We start from the raw sequence: 20094 nt of genomic DNA, 5'->3' as shown, positions 1-20094 counted from the left end.
CGCTGAGCCCTTGGCAGATGCTGACCCTTGACGCCAGCCTGTAGCAGCTTTGCAAGGCCTTGAGTCCTTTCAACCTGATATGCTAGATTGAACCCAGAGCCTGCTGCAGGTGAATCATGCGTGCCTCTTAGCACTGACCTCCGCTGAGCAAACGCCTGGTGGTTCTGTAGACCCACCAGCAGTTCAGGAAGTGCAGCCTCCATTTCCTCCAGATCCCGTTCCTGTTCTCCCCGGCAAGTAACAAGAATCCAGCATGCTTTTAAGAGACCTCTCCACACCCTTGATGTGGCCCATCGCCATGCAGTAGAGCACTTACTGTTACAACCTCAGGGAACAGCCAGGAAGAGAGAAATAAAATCCATTAAAAATGACATTTATTTTGGCCTCCTCTGTGCAGAGAGGGGTGGATATTCCTTCCTTGAGCGTTTTTGCTTTGAAAGGCACACTTCTTAAAGGCACAAGGTTGTGCAAATAAATAGCAAACATTGTTAGCTTAGCCCTTGAAAGAACTTTTCTCCTTTAGAAAAAAAGGTTTGAAACCCAAGTTAAAAATGCCCCTGTGGCTGAGGAACTAGGAAGGGGGGGGGACTGGGGGGGGGGAACTGTTGTGCGCCTGCCTCACTCCACCAAACTGCTTTGCTGGGCTCTTTGCTGCTGCTCCCTCTGGCAAAGCCCTGGTTTCTTGGGATATGTCCCATCAGATGTTTTCATTCTGGCCCTAAGAGGGGAGAAAAACACAAGGACAAACTCTCAGAAACATATTTTGCAGCAGACGCCAGCTCTGGGGGGCAGCTATGAGCTACGTAAGCAAAGCCTCCTGCAGACACTGCCACTCTTGGCCTGTTGTCCCCCCCTTCCACCTTGATTATTGCAATTATTGCTCAGCTGTCCTCCAAGGATCTCAAGGTGGTGTAGGTGCTTCTCCCACCTCTCATTTTATCCTCACAACAACCCTGTGAGGTAGGTTAGGTGGAGAAACTGTGGCTGATCCATGGTACACCCACTCAGCGAGCCTCAGGATTTGAACCCTGGCCCCTGGGTCCCACCTCAACATTCTGACCACTGGGCCACGCTGGTCCTCCTTCTACACCCAGACCCACTGAGCACGGCTCTCATCTGCGTCTCTTTTTCAAGTAAACAGGCATGACGTGACTTTTCCTCACCGCTAAGAACATCAGCAGAACCTGCTGGATCAGGCCAATGGCCCTTCCAGCCGCGGTGGCCCCAGGCGCCTTTGGGAGACCCTCCAGCAGGACCTGAGGGTTTCCAACAACTCTCCGCTCCTGTGGCTGCCAACAATGCAACCCTCTGACTGCAGAGGCAAAGTCCAGCCAGTGGGGCTAACAGCCATGGGGAGCCTTGGCCCCCACGGAAATCTATCTCCAAGGAGCAGAACTTCCTTCCAGAGCAGATGGCTATGCTTCCACACAAGCTGAGCCCTGGCAACTCTCTTTTCAGAAACTGAGCACTTGCTCTTGCTTTGCAGTGTTCCAAGAACACAGTCCAAAGTAGCTGCGGCTACCGTTAAAATGTATGGCTCTGGGCAGCATATGCTGTCTGAGTAGCGGGGGGGGGGGGGAGTGGGAGTGGGGCTCTTCCCTTCCAGATGGATGCACGAGGTGGTCAGGACAGGCAGGGCTTTGCACATCTGCAAGCTCCGGGGCATAAAACATAAGGCATAAAACATAAAGTGAAGTTTCTCAGCACATTACAATAAACAGGAGCTGTGCAAGAGCACTGCTGGAATTTATATCGCCAGCTTAAAAAAAAATGCTTATGAAACTTTGCAGAGTGCCATTTGCATGGATGGCACTGTATTACAAATAATTCAGTGTGTCCCTTTCCTAAAGAACACTTGCTCACAATGCTGAAACTCACGAGGTGTCCACACACCCCAGCCCCTTAGGCAGCTATTGATGCATCCAGCGCTCTCCTCCTGTCCTGGCTGATTGGATTAAAAGAGGGCAGCCACCAGGTCAGGAAGGAAAGACAACTCATTAAACTCTGTTTAGTAATTAAGTGGGCAGTAACAGCTCTGAACCCCTTTGATTTGAGCCACACTAATGAAGATCATTTCCTCTCTCCAGCCCCCCCTCCCCCAGGCCACACTAGCAGGAAAGGGCCCAGCCAGCATTAACTCCTGGGGTGAGTCAGTCCTTCAGCAACGGAGGAGGCGGAGAAGAGTCATGGAAGTGGTGCTTCTGTTTCCCATCACGTTTGCACAAAAGGATGTCAGCATCATCCCAGCTCGTAAATCAGGGATTGGGGTGGGAGTGCTAGGCAGCCCTCTTGGGCTTCCTGGGTGCAGGAATGGGTCACAAAGGTTTGGAGGTTATTCCAAATTTTGAGGTTCGTAGTTAATGTTAAGTACAAACCCCATGTTAGCTGTATCAGTTGCTCTGTTTGTGAGATGCTGCAAAATGCAGAGAGGGTTTTTTGCTGCAAAACAACTGCCAAAGTTTGGCAGAGGTTTGGAAGAGTTCCAAAATTTTGTAGTTAATTTCCCTGGTCAGAAAGCCTCTGCTCCCAGGATCCTGCAGCCAGGCCAACCTGCCTGAGCAGGGCTGGAGCTCTCTCTGGCTTTGTAAGCCTGTACAGAAGACAAAGGGTCTTATCCCCAGTGAGGCCCTTTCCTGCAAATCTCTGCCCAAAGCTACTGAGCAGTCTCCTCTGGCATGGCACTCTTTCCCAAGGGGGAGTTTATTAACCCTTTCTTTCCCTCCAGAGCCAGTGCACTAAAATAAGATTCAAAAATTGTACAGCAATATGGACAAAGAAAACTCAAAATGTATAGAATCTGAGTTCTACTCAGAGTAGACCAACTGAAATGAATGAACCTAAGTTAATCATGTTCATTAACTTTAATGGGTCTAAGTAGGACTGGCATTGGAGTCAACCCACAATTCCTTGGTATACTGGCAATATCATATTGTTGCACTTAACTAAGTTGGCACAGTTTTGAACGCACCAAGGTTTTGTGCATGGTCAGCTGTGCATCTGACCTGCCCCCTGCAGATCCGAGTCCACATTCCCAGCATGTCTGCATTTCTGCCCAGTGCGATTTTTCTAGAAAAACAGGTGCCAGAACTCTCTTATCATGGCAATGGTGCCTACTTGAGAGGTGCCGGAACTGAGTTCTGGCGAGTTCCAGCTGAAAAAATACCCTGCTTCTGTCTCAGTGACATCTATGCTGGCTTGGTCATGTCCACAGAATGGAAGATGACAGGATTCGCAAGGATCTATTTTACAGGGGGTTGGCTTCAGGCAACATCCCCCCCCCCCGAACAAGATTTAGTGAAGATGGGAGAGCGGCCAGTCCCTTGCCTCATCACCTTTCAGGCCACATCTGATTGTTTCCCAGGAACGCCTAGACTTCTGGCAACTCAGCTGGCCTCAAGCACAGAACGGCAATTGCTTTAATCTATGAAATGGGCCAGTGTACAAACAAACAAAGGATTGTCTAACCTGTGTTCATAATAGTGCCATAGTCATACTGAGTTCTTTAAAAGATAGGAACCTTCTGAAGATAAACCAATGTGCTGTAATTTAATCTTGAACAGGGAGCAGCCCTTCCAACCTCATAGAGAATCTTGCACCATCATACTAAAATCTCATTGTACCCTCCTACGGAAATCTGAAATGGAGCCCGGAGTCCCCTCACCCAGACCAGGGAAGCTCTTTTCCAGCCCGGTCTGCATCCTGCAGAGATTGCTTTGCTCCTCTCCTGGGGGGTTGTGCAGGGGGTGCTGCTGTGGCCTGCAGTCACTGGGAGTAATGGAGATGGGGAGGTGGAAAGCAAGGGAAAGTGTGGTTTTCTTGCACCACAAGTACACACGAGCTCCAGGTGGGGTTTTGGGTTAATATTCTGGAGCTGTCCAGGACCAAAGCAGGAACTGCTGGGAGCTTGCCCACTCCTTGCTTTGGGGTACAAGTGAAGTCTTTCTTGGCTGACCTGCAGCACAAATGGCACCAAGTGGACCAGGCTACCTGGGAAAGTGGTGGGCTCTCCTCCCCTGCAGGTTTTTAAACAGAGGCTGGGTGGCCATCTGCCAGGGAATCTTGAGCTGTGATTCCTGCATTGCGGGGGATGGGACAAGATGACGCTTGGGGTACCTCCAACTCTGCAGTTCTATGATTCCAAGTCAGACACAGCTCTGGCACGCTTGATCCCTTTCCTCCTTGTTCTGCTGGCTCCAAGCTGTGGGCTTCTTGCCACCCAGCAGGGACGGGTGTGTGTGTCATGTGTGATTAGCCACAGACAGCTGGAGATGGAGCCACAGCTGCCAGGGTCCCATGCATCCCAGGCTGGCTTGAAATACTGCCAGGCTTTTGGTGGACTATCCAAATGACATCCCCCTTACACACACACACACACACTGCACAGAACAGTCCTCCTGGTCCTCCCAGTGGCTGTGGTCAGACTGGTCTGTATCTTATTGTACTGCCCTTAAGGGCACCCTCCCATCATCTTCAGCTTGCCTCATGGTGCCATTTTAGCTCCTTTCACATGTTTTGTTCCATTGCACTTTGGTGTGAGTGTGTGAACAGGGCTGCTCAGTGGTACAGCAGATGTCTTGCCTGCAGAAGGTCCCAGGCTCAGCCCCTGGCACCTCCAGACTTCCTGAAACCTTGGAGAGCTGCTGCTGGTAGAGAATACTAAGCTAGAAGGACCCATGTCAAGGCAGCTTCTTCTGTTTAGTGAAAGCTGTAAAAGAGCCTATCCATGTTCCAAAATGCCGGTGCACCCGCTCCATCCGTGGAGTCAGGATCCTTTGCAGAGTTTGTGTGCACAGAGGCTCTTTCACACCTTCCCCTGAATACAGGACAGGGAGAGAAGTTGTGACCCTTCCTCTGCCTCACCACCTGCTCACTCACCCCTTCCCACGTCTTTCCAGGTCCCTCTTTACATGGAAGTTACCTGCAGGGAGGTTCTCTTGAGCCAGCCCTGAGAATGCAGCTCCTCCCACTTGAGAAAGGTTTGGGCAGCCAGGTCCTGGAGCTCCGTGCAGTACAAGAGGCCAGCGTCTTCCCGTATGCCTGGGGTGATGTGTTGCTGCAGCTGGATGCAGAGCTGCTGGAGGTGCCTCTGGTGCGGGAGCAAGGGGAGCACAGAGTCAAGGGAACAGAAAGGCAGGAAGAGAGACATCTAGCAGGGAGCAGAAGCTGCTCTCGTCTGGTGAAGCATTAGCAGAGTGCAGAATAACTTTGTGTTTTTTTAATATATATATATATCAGAATTCTGCACCAGGGTAGATGATATCCTGCATCCAGGGAAAGCCACATTCTGCAGCCTGAACAAATCATGCACATTTATATCTTTATGTGTTTGTGGGATGGGGGGGGGTTATTGGTTTGTTTTGTTCTTGTTTTTATTATGCAATTTGTGTTTTTATTTTGTGGTATGCAAATATAATTAAAAAATAAATAAATTATTTTTGGGTACCAGACATCCTTTTCATTGCACTTTTTCATGATTTGTACTCATGATGCTATTGTTGCCTTCAATACTGTTTACTGTATTTCCCCACAACAATACTTTTTCTGAACATTGCCCCTGCTTACAAAGACCGCTGGGCCTTTAGCTAGATAGAATTAAAATAGGTAGCATGGCGGTGAACCTTCTCCCTCACATGCAGGGAGGTTTTATGTGCAGGAAAGTGGGGCGGCCGTCAATCAGAAATGCTGCTGCTACGCTGAAAGCATGATGACTTGATTCTGCTAGTTGCATCAACACAGGGCTGCCTCCGAAGGGAGTCTGAAGAGAAACAAGACAAAAGGAGAACTGGGAGAAGCTCTGGACCAGGCCACACATTACACAGTTGAGGGAGGCTTAAGACAGGTTTGTGTGTAATATGTAGCTCAGTCCAGACCTTTACTCCAGTTCCCCTTTGCTTCCCTCTTGCTTTTGCTTGGGCTCCTTTGGGAGTGGAAAAGTATTGAGAGCCACTTCTCTGCCCAAGCTCACCCTCCCACGGGCTGCTAGGCTACCATTCAGCTACCACTGCAGCCCCACAACTGAGTTCTGCTTTGTGCCGCTCCCAGCCCCACGGTTGCTCTGAGCTAGAACTTTTTGTTGCTTCTGTGTGTTGTGTGTGTGAGCTGGCTCCAGCAAAGCCGTGAAGCTGCAGTTTATGCTGCCCACAAAGCTGGCCTGCCTCCAGCCTTCTCCTCCACCACACCAGGCTAAATGTCACACACAGTGCAGTTTTCATTTCTCCTGGCGAGCGATCTGTTCTCTTAGCTGGCCTGGGCACAGCCCCCTTTTCAACATAGCCGCTCTCTGCTGTCCTTGCTCCGGGATCCTGACTCACCTGATCTCTCAGAGGGACAGCCGTGGTTCCCACAACCACATTGGCCAGCGTCAGGAGGCTGTGGCAGAGGTAGCAGGCCTGGAAGAGAGAGGGAGGTAGAGGCATATCATTTGGAAGTAGGTTAGCTAGCGAGAGAGAGAGAGAGAGAGTGACTGGCCCAAGGTGACCCAGTGGGCTTTGTGGTTGGGCTCCCAGGCCCCAGCCCAGAATATTAACCTCTACACCAGGTCATGCAACATTCACCAGAGAGAGAGAGAGAGAGAGAGAGAGAGAGAGAGAGAGAGAGAAAGAAGCAGATGTGTTTCCAGACTGAATACTCTCTCACTCCCCAGATGCCGCTCTTCTGTGGTAAGGCACAGGTAGAACTGCAAGTGAGCTTCTGCATTACTGCAGTTTTTCTGTGCCCCCCTCTACGTTCTCTCCACATTAGCAGGAGTGATGCCACTGCTGTGGGTGGAGCCCTTTGAAACTCAGCACCCATTCCGTATAACGCTTGTGGCTGGTGGGTGACATTAATTGTTGCTAAAAAACCCTTTTCCAGTTTATAATGAAAGAGAGGCAGCACAGGGCTTTAGTGCAATGGTACGATCACACTTTACTACTACAGAGCCAGAGCATTAGAGGGTTTTAGCACTGCGGTTGCTTCCAGATGACCTGTTTATTGAGCATTTATCCTGATTTGTGTGCAGGGAGATCAGACAATGCCAGCTATGCACTGAGCATTCATTCCTTTTCGTTTGTGGGGAGGTCAGAGGATGCTGTGTCAGAGCAAGTGTTACCTGTCACTTTCCTTATAGCAAGGGTCTGATTTTGGGGGTAGGGAAGCAGGATTGTTGTGCAGGAGCACTAACCACCTTTAACCTGAATTTGCCAGTATGCAAATGAATCCAATCTGAAAATAGGAACAGTTGGGAAGCACCCTTGAAATGTCCTTCACATTAGAAATAAATTAAAATAGCGGAGGAAACATTTCAGCTGTGGAAAATGCACTGCTTCTGGAAAACGTTGGACTTTCTGCAGTGTGGGAAAAGTTGGAAGGTCCGCATGGAAAACAGAGGATGACAGTGGTTTGATGCCCTCTAGAGAGAAAAGGAACAAAGCTGCCAGACCCTTCCCTCAGCCTCCTGGGACCCCCTGCCTCTTCTCAGGACAGAACCATGGATGGCCAACCCACCTGCTGTCCAGCAGAAGGAGACAGACAAATGACCATGCAAGCTTTATCAGTTTTGGGGCATAGCTGTCAAGTGTCCCTTATTTGAAGGGACAGTCCCTTATTCCAGCGCCATGTCCCGCTGCTGTCCCTTATTGATGGATGTCCCTTAAATGATGTCCCTTAAATTTCAAAGGAAGCAGCTCCTCTCCCTCCCTGCCCTGTTGCTCACCCAATAAGAAGTCTAAGAACGACTGGGGGGTGGAGCTTGCATGCCTTATGTGTGGTCAGTTAATGCAAACTGAGGGGTTTTTTGAATACTGGACGCCATTTTGTTGCACGTGCTGCTGCAAACTTTGCAGTGCAAAGCCAGGCCGGGGAGCCATCTTAAGTTGAGGCTGCATAGGCCTTGTGGTGCATGTGATTCAGATTCTATTCAGTTGAACCTCTGGTTACAAAGTTGGTTGGACAGTGTTCTCGAAGCTACCAGCATGAGTTTGACCAGACTGCAGGAGGACAGGAAGACTGGAGTGCCTGGAACAGGTGAGGCTGCAGGCCCCTTATTTTGGCTGCTGGTCCCATATTTTCAAATCTGTAAGTTGACAGCTATGTTTTGGGGCCCCATGACCACTAGCGCCATTGCTTCCAACGGTGTGCCCTGCTAGCAACTAGCCCACCCTGCAGGGAGAGCAAGACCCCTCCTAGGTCTGCCCACTTGCACAGCTCCCAGCTCATATCAAGGGGGCTTTTGCACAGGAACATCTCAGTGGATTGGCGCTTGGGCAGATCTGTTGGTCTCCTACCCTCTGCCCTAAAGGGCATGCAAATCCTGCTCCCTTGTTTTGCTGGAAAGCTTAGGTTGCAAGCCTAACCCCACGCACCTGGCAGTTTAAGTCCTACTGAATTCAATAGGGCTGACTTCTGATTAAACATGGTTAGGAAGCCACTACTGAACAACCTGCTTTCTATCACAACAAACTTTGACTGAAAAGGTCTCCCAATGAATCTCGCTGCTTGATAGTTAGATATTGTAGCCACAAGCAAGCCAAGCCGCCTACTTGGCGTACTGAGATTTGTCTCGTAGGGAGAAGGCAGAAGGACAAAGAAGTTCTGTATAGAGTGGAAACTCAGTCTCCCCTGCAAAGAAGTGGAGAACCAGAATCTATCCAAGCCCTTTGCAGCTGCCAGGTGAGTCAGCCCTGCAGCTGTTTTCTCCCAAGCTGAAAGCCACCTTATAGTGCAGCAGGGAAGGGGTGTGGCTCTGTTAGGGCTGACACACGCCTGGGATTTCCTGGACATTACCGGGATTTCAAAGGCAGAAGCGACATCCAGGGGAATTTCTAATTTCCAGAAGGCAGCAGTTTGTCCTGGATCTTTGGCAAGTAAACAATTTTTTGCCGTTTTTGTAAAGAAAATCTCAGCAATATTTGGGGTGTCCTGGTTTTTACTTTTTGAAATATGGCAACCCTAGGCTCCGTGCTCCTGCCTCAGCCTCTGCCCCCCCACCTGTCCCTGCCAGTGCCACCTGTCCAGGCCTGAAAGTCTCCCCAGCTTCTATGCCAGACTTCATGGAGTCCCTTGTGCAAACCGTCCTTCCCACAGATGTCCTGCAGCTCAGCTCGTCGCAGCAGAACTCCTCAGCTGTTGCTTCAGCTGTGGAAGACGGCAGCCAACTTACTGCAGGGCAATGGAGAAAAGAAGATCAGGGTAGGTGTGTGTGTTAAACCACGTGTCTGCTTCCAAAGGTATCAACAACAGAGCGATTAGAGTGGGAGGAGGCCTGGCAGGCCATCTGCTTGAACTCTCCGTTCACTGCAAGATATTCAGAGTATCTTCAGCAGTAGACGGCCATCCAGCCTCTACGAGTTCCCTCCCTCTCCCACCTTTTCCTTCAGCAGAAGTTACACAGGTCAACTTATCAGTTCCATGGAGCTGCCTGCCAGTAAGTGAGTATAGGAATGTAGATTTGTAGCCTGCCTGCTTCCTGAACAAAGCAGTCTAGCCTCTGAGCCACTTTGCTGCATTGTGTTTGGAGGCAGAGGACATGTCTTTCTGCTCAGTTCTGCCTGGCTGTGCTGGATTTCACTGATGGGGAGACTCAGCTGCCTAAAAGCACACACCACTTGGAGCTACTGCTGGTGGCATCCCAACCAGTGGCAGCCAGTGCAAAGCCCCCCAAAGGCGTGTTTCAGAGGCAAGAGGGGGAGTTGTGCCCAAAGATCCACTGGATCTTCAGCCAGTCCAGGCCTGCTGGTTACCTGCTCTTCTTAGGGCTGCCTTGCACCCAGAATTTCCTGGACATACCGCACTCTGAAACAGTGTCTGGGCGGAAATCACTTGAATGTCTGGGAAAACCAGACATGGCAACCCATGTCAAAAGTCAAGATTTTGGTGAATTTCCTTAAAAATATCTGAACAACTTCATTTTTCGTTCAAAAGTTCAACTTTGACCCCAAAAAGCTCAACATTTTCACATTTTGACATATGGCAACCTTAGCTTTTCTTGCTGGCGTGAAGTGGCAGGGCTCCAGGGTTAGGATGGAGGTCCCAAGGCTGAAATCCTGTGCTCACTTTGTTGTGGCCAAGCCCCATGGAACTCAGTGGGACTTAAAGGTTAGTAGAAGTGTGTAACTCATGGGATCCTGAAGCTCCGCCTTACTTTTATGTATTCCAAAGAGATGGTTATGCTAGTTTTTGCAGCAAGAATAAAAACACCTTACAGCACCAGAAAAAGCAGTAGAATTCTTCTAGTTTACATTTTCTTGGATGAGAGCCCACTTTGTCTGATACATGACACATTATCCTTAGTGCTCTCTCTCTCTCTCTCTCTCTCTCTCTCTCTCTCTCTCACACACACACACACACACACACACACACACCAGGCGTGTTTGGGGGTGTGTGTAAACAGTGGGCCAAAAGGCCAAGCAAAGCAAGAGGTTCACCCAGCATACATTTCTATGCAAAGCTCCAGTGTCTGCAAGAGAAGCATGGTGGCCATTTGCAACAGGAGTAACTAATGATAAGGCAACCTCCCTAGCTTCTTATCTTACATACATACAAGCTTTGCATAGATTGGAAATGCCACAGATCTGCTGTTCCTCTTGCCTTGCACGGCCTCCTGGCCCCAGATTGACAATCCATCTTCTGTAGGTTTGTGTGTTTCTCTGTCAACTGGGGATACCCTCATGCTTCTAACAAACTGGGCTTTCCTTCACAAAATCTTATGCCACAGTAAACCTGTAAGTCTTTAATAGTGCCACAAAACTCCCTGTAGTTTCATAAATGTGATTGCTGATGTTGATTAGCAATCTCAGCTGGAGCAGCTGGTAGCATCAAGGTCGTGGGGAATTCAAGCGGTGAATTAGTCAGAATACATGCCAGAGAGCTGTGGGCGAGCGAAGGGAGCAATACGGAAACCTTCCAGCTTTTGAATTGGGCTAAATATGTTGAAAAGCTGGCCCAGCCCCTCTGGCCTCCCCCAGCTTTGCATAGCTGCACATTGCACAAGCCTGGGAGTCAGTTCTTCTGTGGAAATTCCTGATTTAGCCGGGTGATGTTTGTCCCAATTCCCCCTAGTAAGTCCCTTTGAAGATTTAAACTATGCTGGTGATCTTTCAACCAGCAAGTAACCCAGTAGCCAACAGGGAACCGTGAAGCATTGTGTGCCGTTTTGCACAAGCTTAGCAGAAGAGGTCAGCAGGTAAAGGGGTTTACAGGTAAGCTGTTTGCTGTGGGGACGCCAGCAAATTGCATTAAGAGATTGCAAGACAAACAGGATTAAGCTTAGAGGTGGCAGACAATCCTCCCTTTACCTACCGGCTCCCAAGTGCCAGAAGTGGTATCAGCTAGTCCCTTGTCTGATACATGCTACCATCTGGCACTGGAAAAGTCTGCAACTTCAGGTTCCCCCACCTTAAAAATAACCCCTATTTATTCATTTGAACATCTCACCAACTGCATCCCTGCACTGCTGAATAAGTTAGCCCATTGTCAGTATAAAACTGCAAAGTGGTTTGCCTCTGCAGGATTGCATGTGTCTAAGTTGGAACCTCCCCCTTTTAAAAATCTTTACCTCCAACATTTTCCTACATAATTAGGATTATTTTGTAAACCAGGAGTAGGCAACCTAAGGCCCATGGGCCACAAGCAGCCCATGGGGGTCGTTTAACTAGCCCACAAGTCGCCCCCAAACTGCATTAAACCGGCACTCCGCGGTGCCGAAAATCTCATCTGCGCATGCTCAGGCGCCGAAAATCGCAGCCATGCGCACGTGTGATCCGGCCCACGGAGGGATCTCCGCTGGAGGGAACTGGCCCAGGTGAGGTAAACCTTGCCGACCCCTGTAAACTGACAGATCACCTGAAAAAACATTGTGGACCACAGTTCTATGGAGAATGCTTTGGAAGAAAGCCGTGATGTTTACTGGATGAAGGGAACAGTCTCAGCTTCCAAGTGTACATTTTGAAACACCCTTTACTAACTGAGGTAGCACATGTTCCTGAGACAAAAAGCAGCATTGCATTTATGTTTTGCGCTCCTGTGTAGGACTTAAAACCCTGGAGCCTTTTTGGGAAGGCATGGCTGGAATATGAGAAGAAATAAGGAAGAGGTATAGTTCAGTTGAGACTCATAATCTCAGGATCATGCGCTGATTTGATCCACACGTTGGGCAAAGGATTCCTACACTGCCGAGGGCTGGACTAGATTATTCTCGTGGTCCTTTCCAATTCTAGGATTCTATCATTCTAAGATGCTGAGAGTGCCTCTGAGAATATGTTCCCATCCCCACGGAGTAATCACAGTCCAGCTGTGAATAGAGATCGCTCTCTGAGTTTCAGCATTTCTCTTTGTAGACATGGGCCTCTTTTGCAAAACACAACCAGTAAAAACAAAGCCCTGTTGCCTCCGTAAGACATGGGAGCCCATGAATCAGACAGAGCATCTGAGAAGCCAGGCTACTCCTGACAGCTGGAGTGGTGCCTTTTTGCCTTTTCACACCCTGCCTCCTCTCCGCCTCCACACCCGGAAAGGGGAGCAGGTCGGGAGTTGCCAGCCCCAGAGCTAACACGTTCCAGGATGCTATTGTGCAGTGCAGGGGAAGGTTTTACCTGGAGCCTGTCCAAGTAGGGGAAGTGGAGGCATGGGAGGAGAAAGCCCAGGCAGATAGATGGAGCTACGCATTACACAGGGCTGGCTCTCAATAGACCCAGCTAGACTTTGGGCATGTGGAGGGAATAGATGTTAGGAGCAAAACACAGGGTTCCCAAGCCCCCCCTCCTTTGGTAGCTGGGAGGCAGATTCATAGAGAGCTGGCAGGTGTGTGTGAGAAAGAAAGAGAGAGAGAGAGAGAGAGAGAGAGAGGGAGAGAGAGAGAAAGAACCCTTGCATGGCTGCTTTTCTTCCTTGCTGAGCTCCAACATCAGAAACAACTGAATGAAAAACAACTGGGGGGGGGAGGGGGTAGAGAGCATCCCACCTGCTCAGGATTGAGGCCTGAGAAGCCCACTCATAATGGATAAACACTGAAGACCTCTTTGTTCCCTAAAGTGCCAAGGGAGCCCCCTGATTCCTTATATCTCTGTCTTATTGCTGAGGTCTTTGGGGTGGGAGTCACTGTTAGGGGTCCCCCATGGCTCAGATGTTTGGCGCATGTCTGCCAGAAGGGCTTGGGGCCCATTTCAGCTGAGGTCAAACAGACCTCCTGCCTGCCGAACCTCCAGCACCTAATAAAGACCTTCTGTGTCAGTTTTTAAGCGCCTACTGAAAACGTTTCTGTTCAGTCAGATTTATGCAGGCAATGAAGACTACATCTTCCCATAACAACTGATTTCTGATTTCAACTTTTTAAATATGGTTTTTATTGTATCTTCTTATGCACAATTGTTGTAAACTGCTTTGACATTTTTTTAATGAAAGCAGTAAATAAACAAATACTTTAAAAAAAATCCCAGCAGGCATTTAAACTGAATTTTGACTTTATAATTTTAACTGATTTTTCTTTTCAATGTATTGAGACTCTTGTACATTGCTTAGAGGCAACTGCAATTAAGCAGTATGTAAACTGTCAAAATAAATAAATAAAACTGAAACCACTTGCACAGCTCTGGGTGCTTTTCCATGGAAACTTGGAATCCTAGATTTGTAGAGCTGAAAGGGACCACCAGGGTCATCTAATCCAACCCTGTGGAAGGCAAGAAAGAGGCTCTTATGCTCTACTGACTGAACTGTTTCAGTGCTGATCTTAACCTTGCACATTTTTATCGTATTTTAATGGTGGGTTTCTTGCTTTTCTCAGCTGCCTTGTGGGTCTGGTACAAGTTAAGACAGAATACAAGCAAACAGGATATGGGCAGGTTTGTCTCCCACTAATTCAGCAGTTAAAAGACACAGAAATAAAATGGGTCTGATAACAGAGAAGGAAGAGCAGGAAGCCAGACTAATAAAGGGAACTTCTAATCTTCTTAGCAGTAGAAATGTTCATGTTAAGAACCCAAAGTACGCAAACCCCAGTGACAGATCGCAGGATGCGACACACATGACACCATCTTCGTGGGTATGATATTATTGCACAAAAATCTGCCCACCCCTTCCGTGTGTGTGTGTGTTCAAGCTGCCCTAAGCAAAGGCCAGCAAAGACCACCTTCTCTGCTCCGCCAGCAGCAGACCCCCCTCTTCCTAGCTGTTGCCAGGCACATCTCTGAGGAGTGTTCCCAGACAACTCTGCTTTTAAAGGACCAGCACACGCCAAGCGCCTGCCTCTCTTCTCATGTGTAATCTTCACATATCCACATATAATTTAAGAAATGTTAAGTGCAATTATTTGAAGGGATAATTAATTAGGCAGCTGAGGATAAAAGGGGGAGGTTGGGGAGGGTTATTTTTAATTGCCCAAACAGAGATATGCAATAATAGATGTTGGAATGCAGTCTGTTTTGTTGAGTAGAGAGAAAATGCTAATAAATATGTATCATTTTCCACCCTCCTTCTTTCTCTAATCCTATACTTTCCCCAGTTGCCTTCCAGCCAAGAATCTCTGAGCAATTAAAAGAGCTCTAATTAAGCATGAAAGAAAATAAAAAACCAAGGCAAATTAAAGTAATGAGTTGTTGGATAGCTGGGTTGGGAGTGGAGAGAAGGAAATTACAGAATCATCCTTCAAGCCCTGAGTGTAGTCTTGCCATCTACTAACTGCAAGATGAAAACTTCCTTGTGTTCAGAGCTATGCACACATACAGAAACAGGAGCGGGATAAATTCTACACATCTCTGGCACAGGAAGTTCAGCTTCCTGGCAATCTTTGCTTTCCTTCAGATACAGAAAGAAGGGGGAAATGGTGCAATCCAGAAGTGTGCATATGGTGGCATCAATATGTTCAGTGGAGGGTTGCCAGCTTTTCAGCACGCTTCTGTTGCTCTGCCCTTGCCAGCAAATTGATGTGCTGCTGGCACTAGCAGGTGATCACGTTCCTCTTCAGGCTGTGAAAAATCCCACCTACTTATTTCTGCTATTTTAAGCTGCTGTTAAAGGTATAGGTGCAAGCTTACTGGGCCTGCCCTTGAGACTGACCCAGAAACTCCAGTGGGTGCAGAATGCTGCGGTGAGACTCCTTACGGGGTCTTCGCTGCGAGATCACATTCATCCGGTGCTGTACCAGCTGCACTGGCTCCCGGTGGAGTACAGGATCAGGTTTAAGGTGCTGGTTTTAACCTTTAAAGCCCTATACGGCCTAGGACCCTCGTACCTACGGGACTGCCTCTCCTGGTATGTCCCACAGAGGAACTTACGGTCTGCAAATAAAAGCATCCTGAAGGTCCCAGACCTCAGAGAGGTTAGGCTGGCCTCAACTAGAGCCAGGGCTTTCTCGGCTGCGGCTCCAATCTGCGGGACCTGACATCTTTCTGCAGGGCCTCCAAGACAGAGCTGTTCCACCAGGCCTTTTGGCCTTTTGTCAGGGCGCAGCCTGACTCCCTCCTCTGGCAATCTGCACAGAATTTTTGCTTAATGGTTGCCATCAATTTGATTTTAATTAATTTTCATAATGAAATGTTTTTAGAATGTTGGATTATTTGATTGTTAAAATAAAAAAATCCCTTCCAGTAGCACCTTAAAGACCAACTAAGTTAGTTCTTGGTATGAGCTTTCGTGTGCATGCACACTTCTTCAGATACACTGAAACAGAAGTTGCCAGATCTTTCTATATAGTGAGAAGGTATATATAGAAACTTCTGTTTCAGTGTATCTGAAGAAGTGTGCATGCACACGAAAGCTCATACCAAGAACTAACTTAGTTGGTCTTTAAGGTGCTACTGGAAGGAATTTTTTTATTTTGACTATGGCAGACCAACACGGCTACCTATCTGTATTTGATTGTTGTTAGCCGCCCTGAGCCCGGCTTTGGCTGGGGAGGGCGGGATATAATAATAATAATAATAATAATAATAATAATAATAATAATAATAATAATAATAATAATTATATCCCCTATGTGGGACTTCCCAAAAAGCCTTATTTTGTGGCTAAAGTGGCTACCTTTTATCTGTTCCAGTGCCTGACACAGAAATGAAGCTGCTTGGAGATGCAAGGCAGGAGGAACGCCACCTGATGATTTTCTGCATCTCCTGCTGCACTTTAAGGCATGGGAACAGGTCTAGCAGCCAGCCTTAAAATGGATCCTAAGGGCAGCACAGAAGGAGAATGAGATGTTCCTATTTATAAAAACACAAGACAATAGGCTTGCTGCACAAATAGAAGCCCTGGGCACATTAGCACAGCCAGTCTTTGAACTGGCCACTGCACATGTGTCTTAACAGTAGCAGCAACTGACTGGAGCATCCTCCTTCCGCCAGCTCACTCTTGTGCCTTACGTCTTAAGAGCGTGATCTGTTGTTAAAGGCGGGGGCGACACTGCCTGGCTGAAAAGATGGCAAGTCTAAAGGACATTGTTTGCTGCCCCGCACAAAAAAGCTGACCACTACTTTTTGGGGTTGCTGTTTGTTGTTTTTAACTTCTGTGTTTTTAGTAGCAGCTTGATTAGCAGGAGATAATCCTTAAACCCATGCTATGAATAAGCTTCACCTCTTTGTTTCTGCAGTTCAAACCGCACTCAGTCACAGAAGCAGATTTTCCTCCCCTGCAGATCAGCTGGCAACACAAACTGTTATCAGAGCTACAAATCAAAGGCTTCTTTACTAAAAAAGGTGAGGTTGACAGAGAAACGCCATGGAGTGGCTCATCCCTGGGGCTTATCTGTACATCTGTAAAAAATTGCTGGACTCAGGAGAATCCCAATTTCTTTCTTTCTTTCTTTTCTAGTAGTAATCTAGCTCTCACCCCCCACGTTGCACAAATGTTGGCAGCAAAAATACTGGACACTCAGGAATAAGGAGGTGTGTGTGTGTGTGTGTGTGTGTGTGTGTGTGTGTGGTGAAATACAGATTGCTAGTTTCCCCTCAATCTGGTGTTTTTTAAGCCTTTGCCTCAAGGTTTCTCTAGGTCTGTCTCACATTTTTCACAAGTGAAGACAACAATCCTCAAATAAGCATATGGAAGCCCAACAGGCTTATCAACTAAGCAGAGCACTGGCGCTGTTGCCTCTTTCCCGGCAGGGATCATTCAGAGCCAAGGGGATAAAAAAATGCTGACCTATCACTACTCAGCCCTTTTCCTGCCTCTTTCCCTGAAACAGAGAAGAAGAGGTCAAGAGGAGGAACTGCAAGAAGTTAAAACCAGGTTCCTGCTTTTCTGCACGGAGCTCAAGCCGGGCAACCTGGTAGCTCCTGGAGACGCATCACGCGGGGCTGCCCCAGACCTGCCCAATCCTGCCTGGCGCTTGGCAACTCTCAAGCAGCTCATCCTCTTACGGTCAGGATTAGGCTTGTTTTTCATGGAGCCGTGGCGAGGTCAGTACTGAGGGAAGTGGGTCAGAGGCAGGGCCTTGTGTGACTCCTGGCAGGCCAAAAAAAGGTGTGTTTATTTAGGTTGTGAGGCTGAATCCTAGCATTTGGATGAGCCTGTGCTCAGAGGCCCTGACTGTTTCCCAGCACACAGATGGGTCAATGGATGGCAGGACTAGGAGCTCATCCACACGTACCTCTTGCCCCACACGGTCTACGCAGAGGTCCGCACTTTAAAACTCTGAGTCCCCGATAGAAGTGTTAACGGTAAAAAAGTTAAATATAAAGGGGGGAAGAGCAACTTATGAAGACATTTTAATGAAAACCGAGGATGGGTGGAAGTTAAAACCCTATGAAAGTATAGAAAACGCTTTCACAGGATGGCTTCAATACCATCAAGTTCATGGAATATTAACAGAAGACCAAAAAAAAAACCAGGTTTTAGTGGAAAAAAGTCAAGATTCCAAATTGAAATTTTAGAGGGTAGAACAAAACTTCTATCCAAAATGTATGATTTTCTCCTGGAATGGGACACAAAAGATGAACTGATAAAGGAAGTCATGATAAAATGGGCAGTTGACTTTGGATATAACATTGACTATGACAACTGGGTAAAAGTATGGAACGAAGGTATGAGTTTTACAGCGTGCTCTACCTTAAAAGAAAATTTAAAGAAAATGATGTACCGGTGGTATATTACCCCGGTTAAATTAGCTAAAATGTACAGAGTGAGCAACAAAGCCTGCTGGAAATGCAAATTAAAAGATGGTGAACTCTTCCACATGTGGTGGACTTGCGAAAAAATGAAAAACTTTTGGGACTTGATTTATAACGAAATGAAAAAACTGTTTAAATATACATTCCCAAAGAAACCAGAGGCTTTCCTGCTAGGGATAATAGGAGATGAAGTGAAAAAAGAGGATTGTAAGTTATTTGTGTATGCCATGACTGCTGCTAGGATTCTCATGGCCCAGAAATGGAAATCCCAGGAGATCCCAACATTAGTGGAGTGGCAAGTGAAGGTGTTTGAATATGCGGAGTTGGCGAAAATGACTAATAAGATTAGACATCAAAAAGTAACAAAGTTCGAAGAGGAGTGGAATAAATTTGTTGTATATATACGGAATAATTGTAGAAGTTTAAAAACCGTAGCAGGAATAACTTAAATCTTTTGATGTGGGTGGAGGGTAAATAAGAATCTGTAGGAGTAGGTGTTAATTTGTGAAAGCCGAAGCAGGGAAGGAAGGAAGTCTGAGCGTGACAAAGCGCAGTGTAAATAAGAAAACACTAAGATGCTGGATGCAAGAGTTTATGTTTAAGTAGATTATGTTTTTGGAAATTTGACTTATGTTCTTCTTTGAGTTTGCTTTTGAAAACTTAATAAAAAGTATTTTTTTAAAAAACAACCTCTGAGTCCAGGTGAACTTTTTCATCCCAGAGCTTTCCCTGCAAAATCCCACTCTTGAGAGCTGAAGTGAACAAATGGCAATTTGCCATTTGCTCCGATTCAGCAGTAAAGAGTGGGGTTGTTGCAGGGAAAGCTCTGGAGCAGAAAACCCCAAAACCAAACAAAAACAAAGTACCAGAGTTTAAAGCACAGAGCATGCCTGGAAAGCGCAGAGGAAAGGTAAGTGAGGGTTGCTCCATTTCCCCCTGGCAGGGGTCTTACACACTGAATAACTGTGAGACATGGATACATAAACAGATGAAGCTTTTGTGGGCATGGAGGTGCTGTGACGGGGAAGCCTGGGCAGCTAAATCTCTATTGACCGTGTTGCTGTTAAAAAGGAACAAGAACTACAAAAACCCCACTCAATTGGAAACTCTACCTGTAAACTCAAGCACACTGGGAACTCTGCCATTCCCCAGCCGAAAAACTGGCAAACCTCTGAAAAATTCCTTGGCCTTTTGGGACTGGCAGATGGCCTACTTAGCTGCTCTGCTTGCTTTTTACGCGGATGTAGAAATTCAGGAGGGAAAATCCCCTTTGACTGAGAGTTTAAAAAGTGAGGGAAAGAAAACTTCTCATTTCATCAGAAAGCAGGGAGTTGAGTCACTCCGATGCCCCCCTTTCCCTGGCTCTCCTCCTCCTCACCAGCCTTGGCAGCTGCTGTCGCCAAGGAGGAGGGGGGGGAGAGCATGCAGTGCGGAACCAGATGTTCAGGCTGGCCTTGCAGACTGGAGCCAGCTCCCAGCTGTTTATGCTGCTTCTAGCTATTAGATTACAAACTGGGGTGGGGGTGGCTTAAACTCTAGATTGAGAATGAGGTGAGGAGTAGCAGAAGGCACTGCTGCCTGAGCCCTTTCCTTACTCCCTAAAGGTTGGAAGACCAGCTCTGCTATTGGGAGGACACGTACAAATGGGATAAAAATAAAATGGGAATATATGCAATGGGAATATATGCATTCTTGGATGAGGCTGGAGACCAACAACAGGTTACAAGAGAGCTGGAAGTGGTTGAAGAGAAGATTCGCCCTGATGTTACGAACACTGATTTCTTTTCCCTGCCTGCCATCTCTAGTGTCTTGTGGGATTTTGAAACAATAGAAAAAGCTGAAAGACCTGCTTAACAGAGGCAAACACAGGATAAATATACCACAATGAACACCAGTCCCTCTTCCAAACAACCTATATTATAACACTTCATCTGATGTTATGATCTGGAGCTATGTAACCAAATGTGCTGATAATACCAAATTGTTCAGGGCGGCTAAAACAAAAAGGATTGTGAGGAGCTCC

General features: G+C 47.4%; 1 protein-coding gene and 1 long non-coding RNA gene across 7 annotated transcripts in view; one reads left to right on the top strand and one right to left on the bottom strand.

Moving 5' to 3' along the window:
- Positions 1 to 352: 352 nt before the first annotated feature.
- FAM178B (family with sequence similarity 178 member B) overlaps positions 353 to 20094 on the bottom strand; it is a 192648-nt gene continuing 172906 nt past the window's right edge. For 5 of the 6 annotated variants that reach the window (XM_083514191.1, XM_083514192.1, XM_083514189.1 and 2 more), the window contains 3 exons: positions 6312 to 6389; positions 4919 to 5086; positions 353 to 718 (listed from right to left, as the gene is read on the bottom strand). In XM_083514191.1, coding sequence (XP_083370317.1) covers positions 698 to 718; positions 4919 to 5086; positions 6312 to 6389 — 267 coding nt within the window. In that variant the 3' untranslated portion in view covers positions 353 to 697. Of the gene's footprint in view, positions 719 to 4918; positions 5087 to 6311; positions 6390 to 20094 lie in introns of those variants that run through there. The other variant, XR_014528653.1, reaches the window with a different exon arrangement.
- On the top strand, positions 7779 to 16400 carry LOC310712018. The gene is made up of 2 exons (XR_014528732.1): positions 7779 to 9168; positions 16007 to 16400. It is a non-coding gene; the product is annotated as an uncharacterized lncRNA (long non-coding RNA).

Source organism: Podarcis liolepis, assembly GCF_965112155.1.
Source record: "Podarcis liolepis genome assembly, chromosome: 7".
Lineage (NCBI taxonomy): Eukaryota > Metazoa > Chordata > Lepidosauria > Squamata > Lacertidae > Podarcis > Podarcis liolepis.
This window is presented reverse-complemented; position numbering and strand designations above follow the sequence as displayed.